This window comes from Candoia aspera, chromosome 1, assembly GCF_035149785.1.
Source record: "Candoia aspera isolate rCanAsp1 chromosome 1, rCanAsp1.hap2, whole genome shotgun sequence".
NCBI lineage: Eukaryota > Metazoa > Chordata > Lepidosauria > Squamata > Boidae > Candoia > Candoia aspera.
The window spans coordinates 32,266,487-32,289,137 of record NC_086153.1 but is presented as its reverse complement, the minus strand read 5'-3'; the positions used below and the strand labels follow the sequence as shown (position 1 = coordinate 32,289,137).

The following is a 22,651-nucleotide window of genomic DNA, read 5'->3' as shown; positions in this document are numbered from 1 at the left end:
TCTTTATCTTGATCTTGTTCATATTTTCCCCTCTAACTATAAAAGATTAATAAAGGGGCTAATTGTAGTGATAATTTCAGATTAGTGCTTTTTCTCTTGATAATATGCCACATATATTACCATACTCAATTTTTTGTTTTATTTTATTACTACTTTTATATGCTATCTTTCCATTAGGAACTCAAGACAATGCACAACACAGTCTCCTCTCGTGTTATATTTATAAAGGCTCTAAGAGGCTGGACTTACAGACTTTAGCTCAAAGCGATCCAGAAAGCCCTAAGATTGAAAAGGTATTTGAAGCAGGACAACACTTCAAACATTATAACCATGTGAACCATTATACCATACTGCACTGTCTCTAAACTACAGAGAACAAGCCGATATTATTCTCTTTATCTGGGACAAGCTGTTAAACTTAAAAATTCAAGGCTCTGCAATACTTTGGTCTTGATTCAAACCAGTCTGTTGCTATTTTAATGAGTCAAAAATATATCACAGTCCTTGTTCTCTGAGGAGTTTTCTGAAATCAAATCTTATGCATTGAATAGCTGTGAACTCTAATTTCTTAATAGAAACGTTCTCATTGCCTTTTGCATAATCCTTTAAAAGAACTTTGCAATCCAACTACAAAGTTAATAGTATCCCAGGATAATTGCCAGGAATCAGAATTTGTCCAGTTCAAATAAAAGCACTGAAATCACTGAAAAACTGTCATCTATAAGATAATCTAACATAGGTGTGATAATTATTTAAGTTATATGCATTGCAACATCTGCAATCCTGCAAATTTTGAAACATTTAAAAATAATGCAAGAGATATCTTGAAATATAATCATGGAAATGTAAGAGCCAAACAGTCATTTTATCCAGCTATTTTATTATTCCCCCATACATAAAGTAGGGATAATTTTAAGTAATGGGAGATTTCCAAACAATTTTAGATACACTTTGTTGGCATTATAACTAACATATTTGTTTGTATGTTAGGTTATTAGGTACTTCACTACTGAAGTGGAAAAAAGGTAGAACTAACCAAAGGATTCTGTTACTGGCAACAAAGCCCTATGAAGACATATAGCTTTTTTCAACTTCATAATGGGCCAAGAGGAAAGCTACATATACATACAAGGCTGTCTTAGTATCCAAGACTTCAAAAAGTATATAAAAGATTGAAAATGGCTAAAGTACTTACAGTCGACAATTTTTCACAAGGGTTTTCAAAACACTTTCTACTGAGCTAAAAGGAGAGCAAAAAGTAAAAAGGGTGAATAAATTACATTATCCTACTGTATAAGAATATAGTTATATAATTATGCAAAGTCTAAGAAGATATTGATTCAATTACACATTATCTATGTACATGCAACAGTTAATTTTACTTAATTATATAGACTTAATTACTAGTATTACAGTTGATTTGCCTGATTTTTGACTTTGCTTCTATTTCTCCTGCAGTACTGCTTGGGCCACATAAAGCATCATATTTTTCCTTATATCCTAAATACTCAACTGAGTGTATTTCATAGTTTTTAAATACAAAAAGGAACGTAATAGTAAATAAAGTTTAGAAATATAATTGAGTAAACTGCATCATACCTGCAAACTTATTTGCTAGGTTTTTTCCCTGTTAATATAAATGTTTTGAGATGCCACATGTTTTTAAAAGGTATACCTTATTATGTACAAATGAACTATCGCTGGACAATGGCTGTATCTATTTACAAGAGCATTCAAGGGCACTCAAGCAGTGGCTTATTTCTAAATGCTCTATAATACGGATTATCTAGACTTATTTCAAACTGTTTTCTGGCTCATTTTTGCCAAACTGCTAAGAAGTTTCAGTGGCAAACAGTCCTCTGTACTGGCCTGCTATATTGAGGTGAACAGTTTACATGACTGTGGTCTCATCTGATGCATATGTTTCAAAAATATAGTATACGGGAACTAATCCCAATTTTCCAAAAAATAGTTTTGCTACAGAGTTCCACATTGCTCTATTTTGTTTTCTATGAATTCTACATGAAACCAATCAGAAAAATATGTCTAGAAATTTGGGGTATGAGCTTATCAATATCCTGATAAGTCTTTTATCAGGATATTGCTAACCCTATCAATTTTTTTTCTCCCTACCTAGTTCAGACATGACAACTCAGACATACAGACAAATGTATGGTGTTGCACTTCACAAAAGAGGAATATGTTTAAGTGGATTATATGTTTATCCAGAATATTAAAATGGTATGTGTATTTCAGAGTGTCTCCTACCAGGTCTTTTGAGGTGTCAGCAGCATAAATCTTAAGGTAAGAATGACTTTCTTCAGCAAAGGATTGTTACCTTGTCGTGGTGCTGGAGCTTGAGCACCTCAATGATGCCATGAGCTAAACAGTGAAGGGCCACCCAAGACGGGAAGGTCATGACAGAGAGGTCAGACTAAATGCGATCCCTGGGGAAGGTCATGGCAACCCACCCCAGTATTCTTGACGTAAAAACGAAATGGATCAGTACAACGAGAGATATGTCGGTATACCATCGGAAGATGAGACCCCCAGGTCGGAAGATAGTCAAAATGCTACTGGGGAGGAACAGAAGATGAGTTCAACTAGCCCCAGACATGATGACGCAGCTAGCTCAAAGCCGAAAGGACAGCTAGCAGCCGGCGGTGCCGGTGGTGAACAGCGAATCCAATGTTCTAAGCATCAACACGGCACTGGAACCTGGAATGTAAGATCTATGAGCCAGGGCAAATTGGATGTGGTTATAGGTGAGATGTCAAGATTCAAGATAGCATTTTGGGCATCAGTGAACTGAAATGGACTGGAATGGGCCACTTCACATCAAACGACCACCAGATCTCCTACTGTGGAAAAGAGGACCATAGAAGAAATGGAGTAGCCTTCATAATTAATAGTAAAGTGGCTAAAGCAGTGCTTGGATACAATCCAAAAAACGATAGAATGATCTCAATTCGAATTCAGGGCAAGCCATCTAACATCACAGTGATCCAAATATACGCCCCAACCACAGATGCTGAAGAAGCTGAAGTAGAGCAGTTCTATGAGGATCTGCAGCACCTACTGGACAACACGCCTAAAAGAGATGTTATTTTCATCACGGGAGACTGGAATGCTAAGTCAGATGACACCTGGAATTACAGGTAAGCATGGCCTGGGAGAACAAAATGAAGCAGGACATAGGCTGATAGAATTTTGCCAAGACAATTCACTCTGCATAACAAACACTCTCTTCCAACAACCTAAGAGACGGCTTTATACATGGACTTCACCAGATAGACAACACTGAAATCAGATTGACTACATCCTTTGCAGACAAAGGTGGCAGATATCTATACAGTTGGTAAAAACAAGACCTGGAGCTGACTGTAGTTCAGATCACGAACTTCTTCTTGCACAATTTAGGATCAGACTAAAGAGATTAGGGAAGACCCACAGATCAGCTAGATATGAGCTCACGAATATTCCTAAGGAATATGCAGTGGAGGTGAAGAATAGATTTAAGGGACTGGACTTAGTCGATAGGGTCCCGGAAGAACTTTGGACAGAAGTTCACAACATTGTCCAGGAGGCGGCAACAAAATGCATCCCAAAGAAAGAGAAAACCAAGAAGGCAAAGTGGCTGTGTGCTGAGACACTAGAAGTAGCCCAAGAAAGAAGGAAAGCAAAAGGCAACAGTGATAGGGGGAGATATGCCCAATTAAATGCAAAATTCCAGAGGTTAGCCAGAAGAGATAAGGAATTATTTTTAAACAAGCAATGCGCGGAAATGGAAGAAGACAATAGAATAGGAAGGACAAGAGACCTCTTCCAGAAAATTAGAAACATTGGAGGTAAATTCCAGGCAAAAATGGGTATGATCAAAAACAAAGATGGCAAGGACCTAACAGAAGAAGAAGAGATCAAGAAAAGGTGGCAAGAATGTACAGAAGACCTGTATAGGAAGGATAACAATATCGGGGATAGCTCTGATGGTGTGGTCAGTGAGCTAGAGGCAGACATCCTGAAGAGTGAGGTTGAATGGGCCTTAAGAAGCATCGCTAATAACAAGGCAGCAGCAGAAGACGGCATCCCAGCTGAACTGTTCAAAATCTTGCAAGATGATGCTGTCAAGGTAATGCATGCTATATGCCAGCAAATTTGGGAAACACAAGAATGGCCATCAGATTGGAAAAAATCAACTTATATCCCCATACCAAAAAAGGGAAACACTAAAGAATGTTCAAACTATCGAACAGTGGCACTCATTTCACATGCCAGTAAGGTAATGCTCAAGATCCTGCAAGGTAGACTTCAGCAATTCATGGAGCAAGAATTGCCAGATGTACAAGCTGGGTTTAGAAAAGGCAGAGGAACTAGGGACCGAATCGCCAATATCCGATGGATAATGGAAAAAGCCAGGGAGTTTCAGAAAAACATCTATTTCTGTTTTACTGACTATTCTAAAGCCTTTGACTGTGTGGACCATAACAAATTGTGGCAAGTTCTTAGTGGTATGGGGATACCAAGTCATCTTGTATGCCTCCTAAAGAATCTGTATAACGACCAAGTAGCAACAGTAAGAACAGACCACGGAACAACGGACTGGTTTAAGATCGGGAAAGGAGTACGGCAGGGCTGTATACTCTCACCCTACCTATTCAACTTGTACACAGAACACATCATGCGAGAAGCCGGGCTTGAGGAATCCAAGGCTGGAGTTAAAATCGCTGGAAGAAACATTAACAATCTCAGATATGCAGATGATACCACTTTGATGGCTGAAAGCGAAGAGGAACTGAGGAGCCTTATGATGAAGGTGAAAGAAGAAAGTGCAAAAGCTGGCTTGCAGCTAAACCTCAAAAAAACCAAGATTATGGCAACCAGCTTGATTGATAACTGGCAAATAGAGGGAGAAAATGTAGAAGCAGTGAAAGACTTTGTATTTCTAGGTGCGAAGATGACTGCAGATGCTGACTGCAGTCAGGAAATCAAAAGACACTTAATCCTTGGGAGAAGAGCAATGACAAATCTCGATAAAATAGTTAAGAGCAGAGACATCACACTGACAACAAAAGTCCGCATAGTTAAAGCAATGGTGTTCCCCGTAGTAACATATGGCTGCGAGAGCTGGACCATAAGGAAGGCTGAGAGAAGGAAGATTGATGCTTTGGAACTGTGGTGTTGGAGGAAAATTCTGAGAGTGCCTTGGACTGCAAGAAGATCAAACCAGTCCATACTGCAGGAAAGAAAGCCAGACTGCTCACTTGAGGGAACGATATTAAAGGCAAAACCGAAATACTTTGGCCACATAATGAGAAGACAGGACACCCTGGAGAAGGTGCTGATGCTAGGGAGAGTGGAAGGCAAAAGGAAGAGGGGCCGACCAAGGGCAAGATGGATGGATGATATTCTAGAGGTGATGGACTCGTCCCTGGGGGAGCTGGGGGTGTTGACTGACAGGAAGCTCTGGCGTGGGCTGGTCCATGAAGTCACAAAGAGTCGGAAGCGACTAAACGAATAAACAACAAGAATGACTTTGCCACAGCAATTCATGCTTCTGAAAAATTATGGTTACATTACTTCAGTGTGTTAACCATAGGTCTGCCTCTGCAAACGTGAAATCTTCATCTATGTGAAATCTTCAACTAAAGTGAATCACTCTCAAGACATGTTCCCTAGATTACATTACATTAGTCAAAACTAAAAACAAACAAGCAAACAAACTGTTATCTGCAAGTATCTCCACAATCTCACTTTTAAAGATCTAAATGGTTTAGGATTTAAGTATCTTAACAACTCACTCTTCCTTTATTAATTTGCCCATTTCATAATTAAGACAGGTTCCTATCTTCATAAATAAAGTTGACTATGTTGATGGACCTTGATCACTATAGTGTCATACCTCCAGAGTGCCCTCCCCAAAAATACAGACAGCACCACCACAGCTATCATTTAAAAATGTATTTTTCTTTAGATGTTCTCTCTCTCTCTGGCTGCGTCTAATAGTTGCTACTGCTTTCTGGTTTAATCTTACTACGTTTCATAGTTATCTGGGAGCTTCTGATATTGAATTTATTTTTTAATTATTTAAGTAAGTTCCCGAACTAGAAAGGATTGGTAGAAATGTTTAAAAATAAGAAAAACGATAAATAAAAACATTATCTGATTTTTTAAGCTTCCTGCACTCACTTCTCTAAAGTTTTTGAGCACGAATACCGACGTACCGTAGAAGATTGTTCTTTATTTTCAAAAATCATAAATGTGCTATTTCCTTTTTTACTTTAAACATGCAGTTTTAGTCCTGAATGACATCTATGATCTACTAGAGTTAAGTAACAGTACAAAAATAAGTAATATTCTCCTGGCACAATAGTAATAAGCATTAATATTCAAATCTATATTGTACTGCACTCAGGACAGTGAAGCTTCCAGTAGTATCAAATTCTGTCCAGCATACAAGCCATTTTCGGACTAGGTGAGAGAAATATGAGAAATAATCACTTCACCCACCCTTGCACCAGACAACATCCCTTCAAAACTGACCCAAAGCGGCACAATACAGGATCAGAATGCAACAGTTTGCACGCTGCTTAAAAAGCATCTGAGGTAATTCTGAAAGACTACAGGTAGTCCTTGCTTAACTGCAACAATTGGGACCTGCAACTCCATCACTAAGGGATGTGGTCATTAAGCAAGATACCACATGACCATGACGGACTTATGACCTCACTTCCGCTGAGGTCGTTAAGCAAGTCACTGTGGATTGATAAGTGAGACATCACGTGACTGTGACTTGCAATTTCACTGCTGGCATCTCCACTGACTCTGCTTGTTGGAAGCTGACTGTAAAGTGCACAAATGGCAATCATGTGACTGCAAACAGTCATAAATGCCCACCGGTTGCAAGGCGCCTGAATTTTGATCATGTGACCATGGGGACACTATTACAGTTTTAAGTGTGAGGACTGGTCATAAAGTTACTTTTTCAGTGCTGCTGTAACTTCGAACGGTTGCTAAACAGGGCAGTCATTAAGTGAAGACTACCTGTATATAATAAATAAGCCACGTTGTTTTCCTATGGGAATTGTAAATCCCACTCTTTTCCCCTAAGTCTATCATTGTGCAGCTCCAAAAACCGAGTCAATCAAGGGGCTATGTTCAAGACCCACTTATTTAATCTTCCAAGGAAGATGGCAGCAAGGGAGTGTGACTGGCTGAAAATGCAAGGCACTCAATCACAAAACCTGCTGCCAAACTTCCAAAAGTGATTGACTGCAGCACCCAAGCCATGCCCAATACTGCCTGCTGAATACTAAAGAAACCACAGATGTAGTGAAGCTTTGCCAATACTCTCCTGGATACCAGACAGTGGTCACAATCCCTGAATTCTCAAATCCTAGGCTCAGGTGATGTGATTTTGTTATACAAATTTCAGTGGTAAGAAGATATGACTGAGTTAGTGGCTGACTAGCTTAAGCAAGCTGAGTGAATGCAGCGAGTGAGCATTTGTCTAAATTCTTTATTTTTATTTTTTTCCCACCAGAGAATCTGTTGTACAATGGTAAATAATTGTATTTTAACACTGGAATCCTAATGTACATCCTATTGAAGTTAGCGTGTATTATACTTGTTAACACAAACTGCACTGCAAGTATAAACTAACATTATTTTAAATTCAAAGAACTCTTTCTTATCTTACATCTTTAGTCATTCAACCAACCTATGTATTAAACTAAATTCATGCATTTCTAAAACTTTGTGCAAATTATGCCTAAAATAAAGTATAATTTATTTTAGGCACCTTAATTGTAACTTATTTGTTAACAGGCATTAGCAAATAGCTATAATTTTCAGCCACTTCACACACAATACATTTTATTGTAATTAAGTTTAAATACAGTGCGACATTCCCATAAATTGTGGTGTAATGTTAACATTGGATTCTTCAGTTTTATATGCAAGAAGTTACATGTATGTGACAAATGTTACAACTGAACAGGCCATGCACAAAGAAAACACAAAGGCCAGAGCTAAATAAAAGCAAAATAATTGTCCTTACCACCTATGTAAAACATTAAGCACAAATGTTTTAGGTGAAGACAAGCCTGGTCGACATGAACTGAACATAAAGAAAAAAGATTTTAAAACAAAATAATGAAAAAAGGCAATTGTAGCATTTTAAACAAAATAATTTTAAAGCCACAAAAAATCAGTGATATTATTCATATTCCTTTTATTTTTAATTCATTCTTCCAAATTCACCCAAAGTGAAATATAAAATGTAAGCAATGTTGTCAGAACACCATGAGAGAAAAGGTCGCACTGCACCATTTAATTTCTAAACGAGCCTGCCTTAAAAATGAAAATGTTGCTTTGGGATTTATTGCCTTCCCTTTGGTCCCTTTTCAGTTTTTATCTGGGAATCTGTTGTTCAAAGGTAGACTAAGCACAGAAAATATTGTAAGCATTTCTTAATTCAGTTTGCCTGACTGAGTCCTAAACTATTAACTTAGAACACAACTTGGGAGTAAGCACATGCCTTGCAAAATAAGTACAAGACTCAATTATTAGCATCTCTGTTTAAAAGACTGCAAGCAGCAGCAAGGCTAGAAATGTATTTGTTTGAAACGCTGCCCCTAGCATTGAACAGCTAAATATTCTAGGAGCAAAATTACTATTGGGATAAACCCCTGCCATTCAAAGTTGAGAAAGGAATTTTCCTCATAAAGGTAGATATAAGCAATGTTACATGTTAAATCAGATAAACCTAACTCAGTAACATCTGCTTTGATTGACCTCAGCTATCTAGGGCTTAAAGTAAAGGACTTTTCTAGCCTTACAATCCATAATGCTGTTACCTAAAGATGCAATGGATTAAAGCTTGGCCATCACACATGCAAAGCGCATCTAAGATATGCCTCTTCTCTACCACAGCACTAGCTTCCAAAAGTGGATAGACTATAGTTTTGTGCAGGCATTCAGTCTACTCATACAAGGGCTAAAAGCATGGAAGGAATATGGGCAAATGCAGTTCTAACTCCCATGGTTCTGATTCCTCAAATCTTTGACCTATCCACACTGAGTAAAAAGCACAAACGAGGTTTTTATTTGCTGGGATAGTACGTACATACCCACATTCCCTATCATTATTAGGCCCTCCGGTAAATTTACAAAGTGTTTGCACAGGGATTATGTACTTTTCTATTTATGAATGGTCAGTTTTCATTCAAATCTTATAAACACTGAATATTTCCTCCAAAATAGGGCTATCAGATCTGTACTATAAAAATCCACAAATAACTTTATTCAGGTTTTTGCTGCCATTTAATGGCTGCTTGGATTTTTGTAGCTCAGATCTGGGAAAACTACCATTTTTTTTTTACTAGCTAGAGTATACCTTTAATGAAATATAACCATGTTGCTTATTTGTGAACCACAAATAGTAAATGAAAAAAGATAAGAGAAGTGAACTTCTGCTATAAAAGAAAAATGAAATTATTTTAAATTTATTTTGGATTCAGATCAGTGAAAAGAAACATGTATATTACATGCAACACAATTCAACCTAAGAATAGTGTGAAAATATTATGAAGATTAAAAAAAACCTTTAAAAACTTACTTTGGAAACCAATTTAATCCAAGATGTTCTGTCTTAGAATACAATATACGTTCCAGCATTTCATAAAGTGGTCTCCAGGGCAATTCTAAATCATCCCTTGACAGAAGTTCTTTTTTTCTAAGTTAAAAAAAACACATACATAAATTGAATTTGAATTATTACTCACATCCCATTTCATACCCTTCAAAGGGGTATGAATGGGTATTTCATACCTACAACAAAAAAACCAATTATGACATCAGCTCTTCTTCACAGAAGAGTTACACAGTTACACAGAGTTAAATAGTTACATAAAGAGGCTTTCTTAGAATATTTTAGGTTGTCAGTAATCTAAAATATTCCAAGAAAGTCTCTCTGAGTAACTGTTTAAAATTGTGGATCCAGATCTAACACTTGCAATGGTGTCAGCTAAACCAGATTAATCAGAATTACCTGTTAATCAGACTTTCAAACAAACAAAACAGTTTGGTCTAGTGGTTAAGGCAACGGGCTAGGAACCAGGAGACTGTGAGTTCTAGTCCCACCCTAGGCATGAAAGCCGGCTGGGTGACCTTGGGCCAGGCAGTCTCTCTCAGCCCAACTCACCTCACAGGGTTGTTGTTGAGGGGAAAATAGGAGGAGGGAGGGAGTACTAGGTATGTTCCCCACCTTGAGTTACTTATAAAGTAATAAAGGCAGGATAAAAAAAAGTTATTACTAGATTGATGGATAACTAACAGGGAAAAGAAAGAGAAATGTAAAACTAGAAAACTACAACACTATCTGACAGCCCATCTCCATCATTTCTGGTTGAGATATCAATGTTGGATTAAAACTGGCACATGTTCATTGATATAATTCCTTGCTTAGCAAAATCCTTTTCTACACTTTCTTCCCAAATCCGTGTAATTTCGGGAAACAGAAATACAATGAGAATATATATCTAAGGATAAGTGTAAAAATTAGAGATATACAATGGTTGGTTTTTAATGCATTTTGAAATTGCAAGGCTGTACAACTATATGACTAAATCTCTAAACTTTTCTCAAACTTAGGAGAAAACAAAACCTTTAAATACTTACTTTGGAAACCAAAGGAGAAAAGCAAGGACACTTACTGCTTTAGCCTAGTTAAGTTTTTGCTATTTCTGATCTTTATAAGGCCAGCATGAAGTCAGGAGCAAAATACCAACCAAATCTGACAAAATTCGTTGAACCGCTTAGTTTTTAACACTAATTATCCATATCTTCAGCCATGGATTATTATTGATATAAGTGAATGAGCAAAAGCAAAACTTACTTCAGCAAGTTTATCAGAAGTCGAGCAAAACCTTGCATCATGCTGATCTCCAATTTTGGAATAGTTATTAGTTCATACAACAGCTTGATGAAAAGAACATGATCTTCTTTACTAAACTTTCTCCCATAGAGCCGGAGATACCTGTAATAAAAAAAATTAAAAATACCGTAGGTAAGATATTTCTTTTTATTATAGTCCTCATGGTAGTGTATGCAATGCCAAAAAAAGAGAGGTAAATATAATCAAAATAAATAGCAAAGCAGAAAAAATGAACACTGGGAGTAATAAAATAATTCATAATGAACTCAGGTCAAGACAACTTACATACGTATCTACATGCAGACCTATTAGTGTATTCCCTTTGGGGTTACGCAATATGCAAACTACAGAAAAAGGATAAGAAATAATAATCCAGAAGAATTAAAAAGGAGAAGAGAAAGAAGAAAATATAGCTATATCTAGTTTACATTGTCATTCATTGTTCTTTACACCATACTATTTACACAAATATCCTTATTTCATCATGCCCATACACTACATCATAGATTGCCTTTTCTTTAAACTTGTTACTTCTCTCTTTTTGAGAATTTCATCAGCTTCATCCACCATGATTTCTTATATACAGTACATTCGCATCTCTAACAAGCCAACACACCCCTAAGGTTACCACAAACACTCTTTTTGAATTTATTCATAAATACATTGAACAACATATTCTTGTTTCATTCCTTGCTCAATGCTGAGCCATTCACTTACCATTCCATTAATTCTCAAGCATGGTTTACTTCCATCATGTACTGCTCTTATCACATTCAGCAATCAACTAGTCATCTGCATATTGAAGCAAAACATTCCACAATTCAAACTCTCCACTTTATCATTAGCTTTCTCTAAGTCAACAAACACAATAAACTTTCTCACATTCATACATATATCAATAGTCTGTGGAAGAGGAAAGATCTGAACTGTACACCTCTACTTTCTATCTTGTAGAAGATGTCAAGCTGGTGACCAGATGGGCAGTGTGTTGAGGGGGCTGGTGTGGATGCTTTGAGTTTTTTTGTTGTTTTGTTTTTTGGCCCCCTGCAACCACTGTAGTAGTGCGGGAATCCTCTGGCATTGAGGGGGAGAACTAGGGGGACAGTATGGTACTTACTGGCTCCCTGGCCATTGCAAAGCCCTAGGTACACCCAAAGGAGGTCATGGAGAGAGGGAGAGAGACCATAGATAGAATCGGTGCAAAGTCTGGTAGCTGCAGCGGGTGCAGCAGTTCTGGAGGCAGTGAGGAGAGCTGTGGAGGTGGCAGGAGATCATCACAGCAGCCCTGGATGACAGTAATGTTGAATCCTGAAGGCTGGAAGCAATGCGCTGGGGCTAGTGGAGCTGGCACTGGTAGTGAGGCTGTTGGTGCTTGGAAATTTCAATTCACCACCTGGTGACATTTGAGTCTGGTGTGGATCAGGAGTCTGTGGCCCCCATGGCAACCACGGACCTTTCCCAAGTCATTGACAGCCCAGCACATATGGGTGGTCACATGTTTGATCTGGTTTTTGTCTCAGGGCAGTGGAGATGTGATTTGCTTTACTTATCCATGCATGCCACTTAATCAAAACCAAAAGCAAACTCCCAAACCTTGCATTGCATTAATTCAGAATACTGCATAGTATTTCCAACAACTGCATAGTATTTCCAACAACTATCAATGGTGATACTGGTTCTTCCAGTATCACCATTCAATAAAGCATAACAACCAACTATCGCCAGCCTATGAACTCCTACTTCCATATGCAGCCACAGCAATCTTGATGACAATAAGTCATCCATTCTAATATGTATTTAACTTCCTTGAATGTATTAATCAATCCCATTCCTCAAGATTAGGCTACCTTCATCTCAGTCTATTACATTTTTCCTCTTCCTTTAAGTTTCACAGGCACACAATACCCCTATTTTTTTCCTTTCCTTTCCTTTCCTTTCATTCATTAATTCATTATTAATATATACTCCTCTTACGTTCCAAATTGCATTATTTCATGTGTCATGATCATCACCAGATGGACTCACAATATCCACCATCCATTTTGGCTTTGTCAATGAAGGCTTTTACACACCACTTTTTAGTAAAACAGCAAGTTGAGGACCAACATAAAAAGCCATGAAATATTAAATATTTCAAAACATGCTTTAAAATAACAGCTTATAGCTTATCCTAAATATGTGAACTCATTTTGAAGGGCATTTTTTTGTAAGTTAGATAATAGGAAACCAACTTTTTATTGTCAGCAAATTTGTGAAGCAGCAAATATTCTGAACTTCTTAGGTTTGCAAATCACAACTGTGATCCAAGAGACAACAAAAGCTGACTCTGCATTCATCTGCAATGTTTTCTAATATCAGAATATTTGTGTTTCTAGTTAATATTTTATAGGGTTTTCATCAAAAAATCTTTGCCCAACATTTAGATATTTTACTCATTAAAGCATGATTGGAACTATACAACAAAGGAAGAAAATAAAATACAACTGACCCTTTTATTGTAAGAACATGGTACATGTTATTTCAACTAGCAAGTCTGATTAATGTATTCATTTTTGACTATCTGTGGGGACAGTTATGACCTCCACCAAAATGTAGAGGGATTAGAAGCATTAATTCAAAAAATGATAATGGAGCAGAACTGCTATTTGAAATGTCCTTTTCTCTGTTTTTAGTACTCATTATTTGCAGTTCGTATACACTAGACATATGTTATTTGGCTCAGCATTTACTTCTTAGTATCAGCTGTGTTGATAAAATGTTCTTATGTGCATTGTTGTTGTTGTTGTTGTTCAGTCGTTAAGTCATGTCCGACTTTTCGTGACCCTACGGACCATAGCATGCCAGGCCTGCCCTCCACTGTCTCCCGGAGTTTACTCAAATTCATGTTCATTGCATCAGTGATGCTATCTAACTATCTCATCCACTGCCATCCCCTTCTCCTTTTGCCTTTGGTCTTTCCCAGCATCAGGGTCTTTTCCAGTGAGTCCTCTCTTCGCGTTAGGTGGCCAAAGTATTTGAGCTTCAGCTTCAGTATCTGCCCTTCCAATGAGCAGTCAGGGTTGATTTCCTGTAGGACTGACTGATTTGACCTCCTTGCAGTCCAAGGGACTCTTAAGATTCTTCTCCAGCACCACAGTTCGAAAGCATCAATTCTTTGGCGCTCAGCCTTCCTTATGGTCCAACTCTCACAGCCACACATTACTACTGGGAAAACCATAGCTTTGATTATACGGACCTTTGTCAGCAAGGTGATGTCTCTGCTTTTTAATATGCTGTCTAGGTTTGCCATAGCTTTCCTCCCAAGGAGCAAGCGTCTTTTAATTTCATGGCTGCATGCTCACCATATTAAACAAACACTGAACCCTTATAGGAGGGCATAGAACAGGAATCTCAGTGTTCAAATATGCTGACAAATTGCTGTTCCCTTCAGGCAGAGTGATTTCTTGTTCTTCATTCTGTCACATCAAAAAGTGAATGGGAGGAGTCAGACTGAGTAGTTTCTAAATAGAGTTTCAACATTCATGAAACATTGCACATCAGTTCCTATTCCTAGCTATGTTTGTTTTTAACTAACAGGAAGTTGTTTATTCTAACAAGATTTGTTAACCATCAAGGAGCATGAGTTGTGATATATGGAGTCTATTTTAAAATATATATTTAGAAAATAATAATTAAAAATAAAGATACCTTAATTATATTTTTCTATTTAGATACACCCTCTGCTCTTAAGTACTGCCAATTCAACCTATGTACATAAGAATTAATAATCAAGAGATTACCTAAAGTGATCTGTTTATAAGTAATTTGCTTGAAGAAGACAACAGTAAATTCTGTCCATATGTTGCCAAGAAAACTACATGGATGTGTCCATGTAGTAACCAGGAGTTGAGCTTTTACTTCCCTTCCCAAGGGAGTCTTCACCTTTGTTATATACTAGAACAAGGCTTTTCTAATTGTGGGTTAAGAACCTCTGGAGGGTCATGAGCAAATTGGGGTCATGAAGCCAGATCTCTGGTCCACAAAATGAGCAGGGGCTGTACAGGCTGCAGAGCTGGAGGCAAGCTGGCAGGGTAAAGCCAGATTAAAGGTCAGCAGCAGGGCTTGGGAGTGGGGTTAAAGGTTATCTGTGAGCAGAACAGAGGATCTCATAGCAGGGAGGTCCTGGAAGTGGCTGGTCCATGAGGAAAGCAGGGGGTCATGCATGTTGCAGGGACAAGGGACAAGGGATTTAGGAAAGTTATATAGCTGGGCTAAAGACAAGCAGAAAGAGCAAGGCCTGGGTTTGAGGGCAGGGTGGTCTGTGATCTGGACAGAGAATGGCTGAGCAGAAACTCCATGGAATCTGGTCTTGCAGAATAGAGTGCTGGAGCTACCAGATGCCTTGCTGGCCTGCGGTTTCTTTTCAAGTTTTACAGCCCATTTGGGCAGGTTGTTCTCTTCCATCTGAACACTGGGATAAACCTGGCAGTTGCAGGGAGAGGCAACCTAATTGTATGGCTGCTGGCTTGACCAGGCAAAGTGGGACTGAGTTCTGACAATGATCTGACATTGGCCAGGGGTGTCAAAAAAATTTTCTGGGTGGTAGTGGTGGTCAGGTGTTTATACACCAACTTCTCCAACTTACAAGAACTGGGATTCCCTCCTTTAGTCTCTTGTTCTCCAAACTCAGCCACGCTTCCTGACTGCACTCTTTTAAGCCAGGCAATACATATCTGGTCCTGCTTCTTGGGGACAGGGCACCCCAAAGCTTCATGTAGCATTCCCTGAGCCCTACAAGAACTCAGTCCTGCTCTGCACGGATAAACCAGCTGTGGAACCAACTACTGACAGGGCTCTGACTGTGCAAAAAGGAAATAAAAGAATAGGATAGGGTAACTATTTGATATTACATTAATAAGTTGGCACACTCAGTGCTACCAACTACTTATTAGTTTTATCATAGGGGGCACACAAATTAATTCATCATTTTACCCTCATTCGTATTATAAAGTACTATATAATATTAAATACAATAAATAACCTTAAGAAGTACCTCCAACATTTGTAGTATCTGCACTGAAATAAGGAAGACAAGTGCAACCCCATGTTGGATTTTAAACTATTAAACAGCATCATGAATCTTGACTCTGATGCTTCAGTACAGTGTTGGAAATTAAAAACAGCTCAGGTCACGAAAGCCGTATGGTATATCTCTATAGCGCCAAATGATGTCATTAGCCTCAAAAGCAGAGAATGAGACTATACTTTATCATTTCCTCTCAGAGCAGCCACCATCTGAAGTAAAAGTTGTATATCCTTTAAGACTCAGTTTTAAGAACTCTGCTTGCTGTGGATTAGAGCTCATTTTTGTATAAACTCTAATGAATCTGCTCCTATATTCCAAGGCCCTAATATTCAAATATCCAGACCAAGCCATTTTCTTGGCCTTATAACTCCTTGTATGCATCTTGACTTCACGTTGCCCAACTAATTGTAAAATCTTTATTGACTGCAGGCTGATCTCTACTGCCTGTGTAAAGTCAGGGCTTTTATCATAACAACACAGAGCTCATAAATCTTACATTGTAAATTTTAAATATCTGACCACAAATTGACATTGGAAACTGAAATTGGTAATACAGGTAATTTAGTAATTCTATTTTTTCAAACACTAAAAATTCAGTAATTCCATTACTTCATCTTAGAAACATAAAAAATTAATAAATAACAGAATGACAACTAAAATACAATTACAACATGCTATGGCACGATAATACGGTTATCTTCTAGAGTCACAGGACTTTTGAGAAGCCAAACCAAATTTTTGGGCACTGCTTCAGCATGTTGTGACAGCATTCGTACATAACTATTAGAGTGAAAACACAACTTGCTGTAAACACAGTGAGGCAGAACCAGATGGATACTGGAGAAGTAATGTCACGCTATATCTACTCAAGTTCAAAACATCTTTGTAAGGAAACCATGTGAGCAACTTTATATTTATCAATGTAACTCTAAGAATCTTTCTTGTAAACAAAGTCACTTACAATGACAAGTTCAAGATTTATACAGAATATTAACTTCTCCAGCATACCTAACCTTTTTTCTACCATTGCTGGGAGAGCAATGGAATAGAAACTAACCAAGGCGCCTTGACAAACAAATCCCGTTATACAAACTTGGTTATTATGATCACAGACATGTTACTACTTTCTTTTAAATAAGAATTTGATCTGTAAGAATCATCTTTATTATATGCAATTGTATAAGAATGCTGAGTGTTCATTAAGGATATTTTCCAAGATTGATGTTTATGCAGTCATGTCAAAGCCTAAAGGACAATATTGTAAACTGCCCAGAGTCCCCCATTGGGGGAGACGGGCAGTGACATAAATTTAAATAAATAAATAAATATCTTATTGTTAATAATCAAACAAGCTGTATTTCATCTCTGTTTTTTAAGAAACAAAGTATATGTATCTGCTGTGCAGAGACATTTCTAAGGACTCTATAATTTTATCAGAATACCAATAAAATACCAGGAACTATCTTATAAAACCATGCTTTCAGCCTTTCTCAGCATATAGCACTGAGTATAGGTAGTCCTCAACTTACAACCATTCATTTAGCGAGCATTGAAAGTTATGATGGCGCTGAAAAAAGTGACTTACGACCAGCCCTCGCACTTACAACTGCCACAGTGTCCCTGTGGTCACATGATCAAAATTTGGGCACTTGGGAACCAGCATGTATTTACAATGGTTACAGAGTTCTGGGTCACATGACTGCCATTTGCAACCTTCCTAGCTGGCTTCTGACAAGCAAAATCAATGGGGAACTGTGTGATTCATTTAATGATATGATTTGCTTAACAGCTGCTGCAAAAAATGTGGTAAAGTCAGGTGCGGGTGCATGATGCATCACTTAATGACCACACCACTTAACAATGAATTTTCCAGTCCCTATTGTGGTCTTAAGTCGAGGACTACCTGTAATAGCAAATAATTCTGCTCATTTCTTAGCGTTCCATGTATAATTCTGTGTTGACACTAAAAACTATCAGTATACATGTTAAGTGATGTGATAAAGGAACAAACAATTCAGTATTACTGTACAACACTGTTAAAGCTCAATAGACATTGACCCAATCAGCGCTTGGAGAGGAGAATGCCAACAGCCTCCTCCAAGATGCTCTGGATATTTTGCATGGGTAAGGCAGATTTATTTATTGTTTGTTTTTCAAATTTCTATTACTGCCCATCTCCCACAAAAAGGGGGAGATTAGATTAACAGCATAATAAATAGAACTGAAAAAGAAAACATTTGTTATTAAAAGTAAAAACCAAAATCAGAAATTACCTACTCAGAGAAGATTTATCAATCTCAACAGTCTAAGTACCAGCAAGTGATCTGCAGATTTGATTTGCAAATCACACCTGTATGGTTGTACTGCATGCTTTATGGTTTAGCATGTTGTATGAACCCAGCTGTAACCAAGACCCACTTTTTATTATGACAGAATATCACTGAACTATCTGGTAAAGTGGCATGCTGCAAAGCCAAAATAAACAGAATTAAGTTTCCATTTCTCCAGAAAGCCTCTCCCATGTAATCTTATTTTTACAATGGTACAACTGAAAACTAGACTACACCTTTATCATTCCATGAAAAATCATTAGAAAGATGGATTTAGTTACCCAATTATTTTTGATTTGCCACCAGATATAGAACACCAGAGAATAAGCATTTTCTTGATTGGACCAAGCAATAGCCAGTAAATCCAAAGATTTGCATTTATTCTCTCTATTCTATAAAATTGAAGATAGTGTTCAAAAGGAAGAAAAAGAAACAAAGCAACATTGAGATGGGCCTGTCTAGCAGCATTCAAGCAGAGAGCCTAATAATCTTCTCTGCTATTAACCCTGAATATCTATTGAAACCAAAATCTTATTCTGTCAGGTAATAAGTTTAGCTAGGCTGATTGTACTGATTTGACTTCAAATTCTGTGTGAGATTATTGGCTTCCCTCAATATGATTTTTCCAAAAATAAATCCATGTTATAGAGATTTGACTTCATTGGTTTAAGAAGGGAATTCTCATTTAAAACTTCCACACATGCAAAGTTGCAAGGTTATACAACTTTTGTTTGTATCCTTGTTTTAGGATTTCCATAACATTAAAGTTTCATATTTCTATGAAGGATCAGGAAGATCTGAAACATCTTTCTTTCTGTATTCCTAAACCTGGGTAGCCGCCCTTGGTAAAGGGCTACAATCTTTTCATCTAGACACATTAGGAAGTATCAGGAAGTTTAGCCTAACTAGGAACAGCCTGTCATCAGGGCCACTGCAAGCAGGTATATAAGTATTGGCTTGTCTAAGTACTAGCTTTTGTAAATAAATATATTTAGTACAAACATTAGCTATATCAAGAGCCAGTCATGAGTGGAGTAGTATAAAATTGTCCCACCAAATCTTGCAGAGAGGGCATGTTGCGGACCCCGTCTACAAGAGAATTCCGTTTGGCAGGGTCCAGGAAGCGGGCCTTCTCTGCAGTAGCTCCCGCCTTGTGGAACACACTACCCCTGGAGGTGAGGTTAGCCCCATTGCTCCTGGCCTTCCAGAGGAACCTGAAGATTTGGCTCTGACATCTTGCTTGGGACAGAGAAGGGAGTAGATCTGCGTGGGGATGGTTGGCACCTTAGAGAGCTCCTCACGCACATGGACTGAATTAGATCTTGCTGCTTGGATTTTATTCCTATCCTTATTTTATATTTATTAATGGTATTTATATTTTTATATATTGTATTTGTGTTTTATATTTACTGTTTTTATTTATTTATTTATTTATTACTCAAGTTTAGCCACTGCCCATCTCCCCCAGAAGAGGGACTCTGGGCGGTTTACAATAAAATCCCACATAAAACATAAACAGTAAAATCACATAAAACAATTATGACAAAACACAATAAATAAATAAAATCCAGGCTGGTGGGAGGGATTCTAGGGTGCGAGTCATCCCCAAGAATGGTTATTCACTTTCCCGCCCCAGGCAAGACAGCAAAACCAGGTCTTCAGGGCCTTCCGGAAGGTCAGGAGTGAAGGGGCCTGCCTCACCTCCAGGGGCAAGATATTCCAGAGAGCAGGGGCCACCACAGAGAAGGCCCGCTGTTTTAATTGACTTTGTTGTAAACCGACCAGAGTCCCTCTGGTGGGAAGAGATGGGTGGTGACAAATTTGATAAATAAAAAAATAAATACAAGCCTAGTAAATAATAAATAAATCACAGATTAATGTTAGTTTTCTTCATAAGTAGCAGGAAACTACTATAAACTCATCTCTTTTATACTCATGAAGGATGCATAATAACAGGTCAAAAGTATTTTATCATTCTGCAAAAACAAAGAAGTTTTTAATTTGAAGAACTGCTTTTGCCCTTACAGAGGTTTGAGTAAATTGTTTATAAATAAAACATTTGTTACTACCTCAACAAGAGAACTTCTTAGATTTGTTCGCTGTAATGACATGAAATGTCTGTTTTGGAGCTAGAAGTATTGTTATATGATAACACAGCTTCAAAAAGCAGCAATAGATGCATGAATCTTCTGAAGTCACTGAACAAAACCCGTACCCTAGTCTCGAAAAGAATAAACTATTTTTAGGAATGAGTAGTGTATGATTCACTATGTGCATACTAGAAAGTCCAATAAATTATTACCATTAATACTGTAAGCTAACACAAACCATTTTTCTAAAGTCCAACTGAGGCTTACCAGCCTTGAAAGATGACACTTCACAAACATTAGTTCACCCAAGTAGTTGCACATGCTGAGGTGATGGCAATTTATTCCCATGAAAAGGTTCCAGCACATACCCCAGTCAGAAGGTCACTTCAAGAGCCAAGCTGCAACCTTACAACTACTTATAACCCCTCCTCCAGTTGATCATGTCACTTACATAAATACCACTAAACAAAGCTCTGAAGAAGCTGAAGTAACGCAGACAATGGGAGACCATGTGGTATGGAACTAAGCTCACTACTTGAGAATAGCATAATGTAATCCTTAGTACAAGGAACTCCAGAACATGGGTGTCATACAATTTCATCTAATTAAAAATACACCGCCCATTGTTTTAGGTGCCAAATTTGGAATAAATTGCAATTTTATTCAATTTACAGAAGTAAAGTTTTGTGACCAGAATATATGGCAGAGCCAATTATTGTTTTACACTCTACTCCTTTTTGCTCAGAATAGTAATCTTCTAAACCAGATGATATTTATTTTAAGTTATAAATTGTCAGTAGGAACGAAAAACTCAACAGAGCTTCTGGAAAGGGAGGATCAAGCACCCTTTGACCCATCTTCAACAGAAAGTTATTGTTTCCAGGCTTGGTCACTCACACAGCTCTGTTTCTTTTCAGTTGTTCAGATGAGCTGCTTTTGTAAGTATTTAACTACAGTTTCCCAAGATGTCTGCGAAATACACTTTTGTTTGTAGAATGGATTATAACTACTTCTTTTAAAAAAAATAAACTTACCCATCCCTAGCTCTCCAGGAGAAAGGAGTTCAAAATTCAAATAGATCTGACAAAATGTTGACAAAGGTGGAATGGTATAGCTGTATAACCATTCAGTTTGTACCAGACCAATCTCTACTACCCTCTTTTTAAAAAACAGTGATAATGAAGACATCCATACAATTTATTTCCAAAAAGAAATAAATGTATATATTTCACACATGAGCATGCAAACAGAGCAAAATCTTTCTAGGGGCAAATGCTCATGCCTACCAAAGAAAGGAGTATCCTCAGATTCTTAGTCTTAAATCCTAAACCTACTTCAATGAAAAAATCAGACGATTCTCAAGAAAATACCCTCATGACCTTCTGTTAGTTTCTTATTACTATAGAAGAGTATTAATTACTTAATGCACATGTCCTAAATTCCTTTTTCCTCCCCTTGTTATTGTAAATGGAAGACTCACTGACAAGACGGGAGAAAAAAGGAAAGAAAATACTGCTTTGATGCAAACATCCGGATTCAGGGGGGTGGGAAGCATTGGTTGGAGGGTAAGGGTGGACTTCCAGCCAGGCTGGTCTTTTCGGGGCTGATGACAGCATTGGCCCCGAGCCTTAGTAACAGAGGGAGTGTGTCAACACCGAATAATATTACACTCCGAGTCAAAAGGGAAGGGAAGGAAAGGAAAGCGCTCCGTCTTACGATCACCCGTCCGTCTCTAGTCAAAAAGCAGCCCGTTCCACCCCATCTCCGACCACACTCACGTGGAAAGCTTTCTCGTCCAGAAGAGGCCGCCGGGCCAAAGCTCCTGAAGCTGAACAGCCCGGCTGAGGTTCAGTTTGATCTGGGCAAGGAGGTAGCTGGCCTCGGCTTCCAGCTTGTCGCCGTAGGGCAGCAGCTTATTGTACATCAGTTCCTTCTGTACTGCCGAAGGCGGTAGGGGCGGCGGCGGTGGCGGCTCGGCACCGACGCCGGCCATAGCCATGGCCGCCTCCTTCCTGTCCTGTTGGATAACCGCCTGCCTCCCGCCGCCCCGAAGGCTCCGCTGCCGCCACTGCTTCTTTGCGTCGCCCGCCGGCTCGGCCCGGCTGTTGGCAGCCTGGCCACCGAACCTGACTGCCTCGGGCGTCTGTCACATAGCGGCGCCTGGTGACGAAGCAACAGAGCGAACGAACCAACTAGCGCCGACCTTGCTGTCGCCGTCTCCCGCTGCTACCGC

The 22,651-nt window shown here is 38.4% G+C and overlaps 1 protein-coding gene across 1 annotated transcript in view; it reads right to left on the bottom strand.

Moving 5' to 3' along the window:
- PSME4 (proteasome activator subunit 4) overlaps positions 1-22,651 on the bottom strand; it is a 97,498-nt gene extending 74,847 nt beyond the window's left edge. The window contains exons 1-4 of the mRNA XM_063301527.1: positions 22,197-22,651; positions 10,895-11,035; positions 9,617-9,733; positions 1,196-1,240 (exon numbers count right to left, since the gene is read on the bottom strand). Coding sequence (XP_063157597.1) covers positions 1,196-1,240; positions 9,617-9,733; positions 10,895-11,035; positions 22,197-22,417 — 524 coding nt within the window. The 5' untranslated portion in view covers positions 22,418-22,651. The remainder of the gene's footprint in view (positions 1-1,195; positions 1,241-9,616; positions 9,734-10,894; positions 11,036-22,196) is intronic.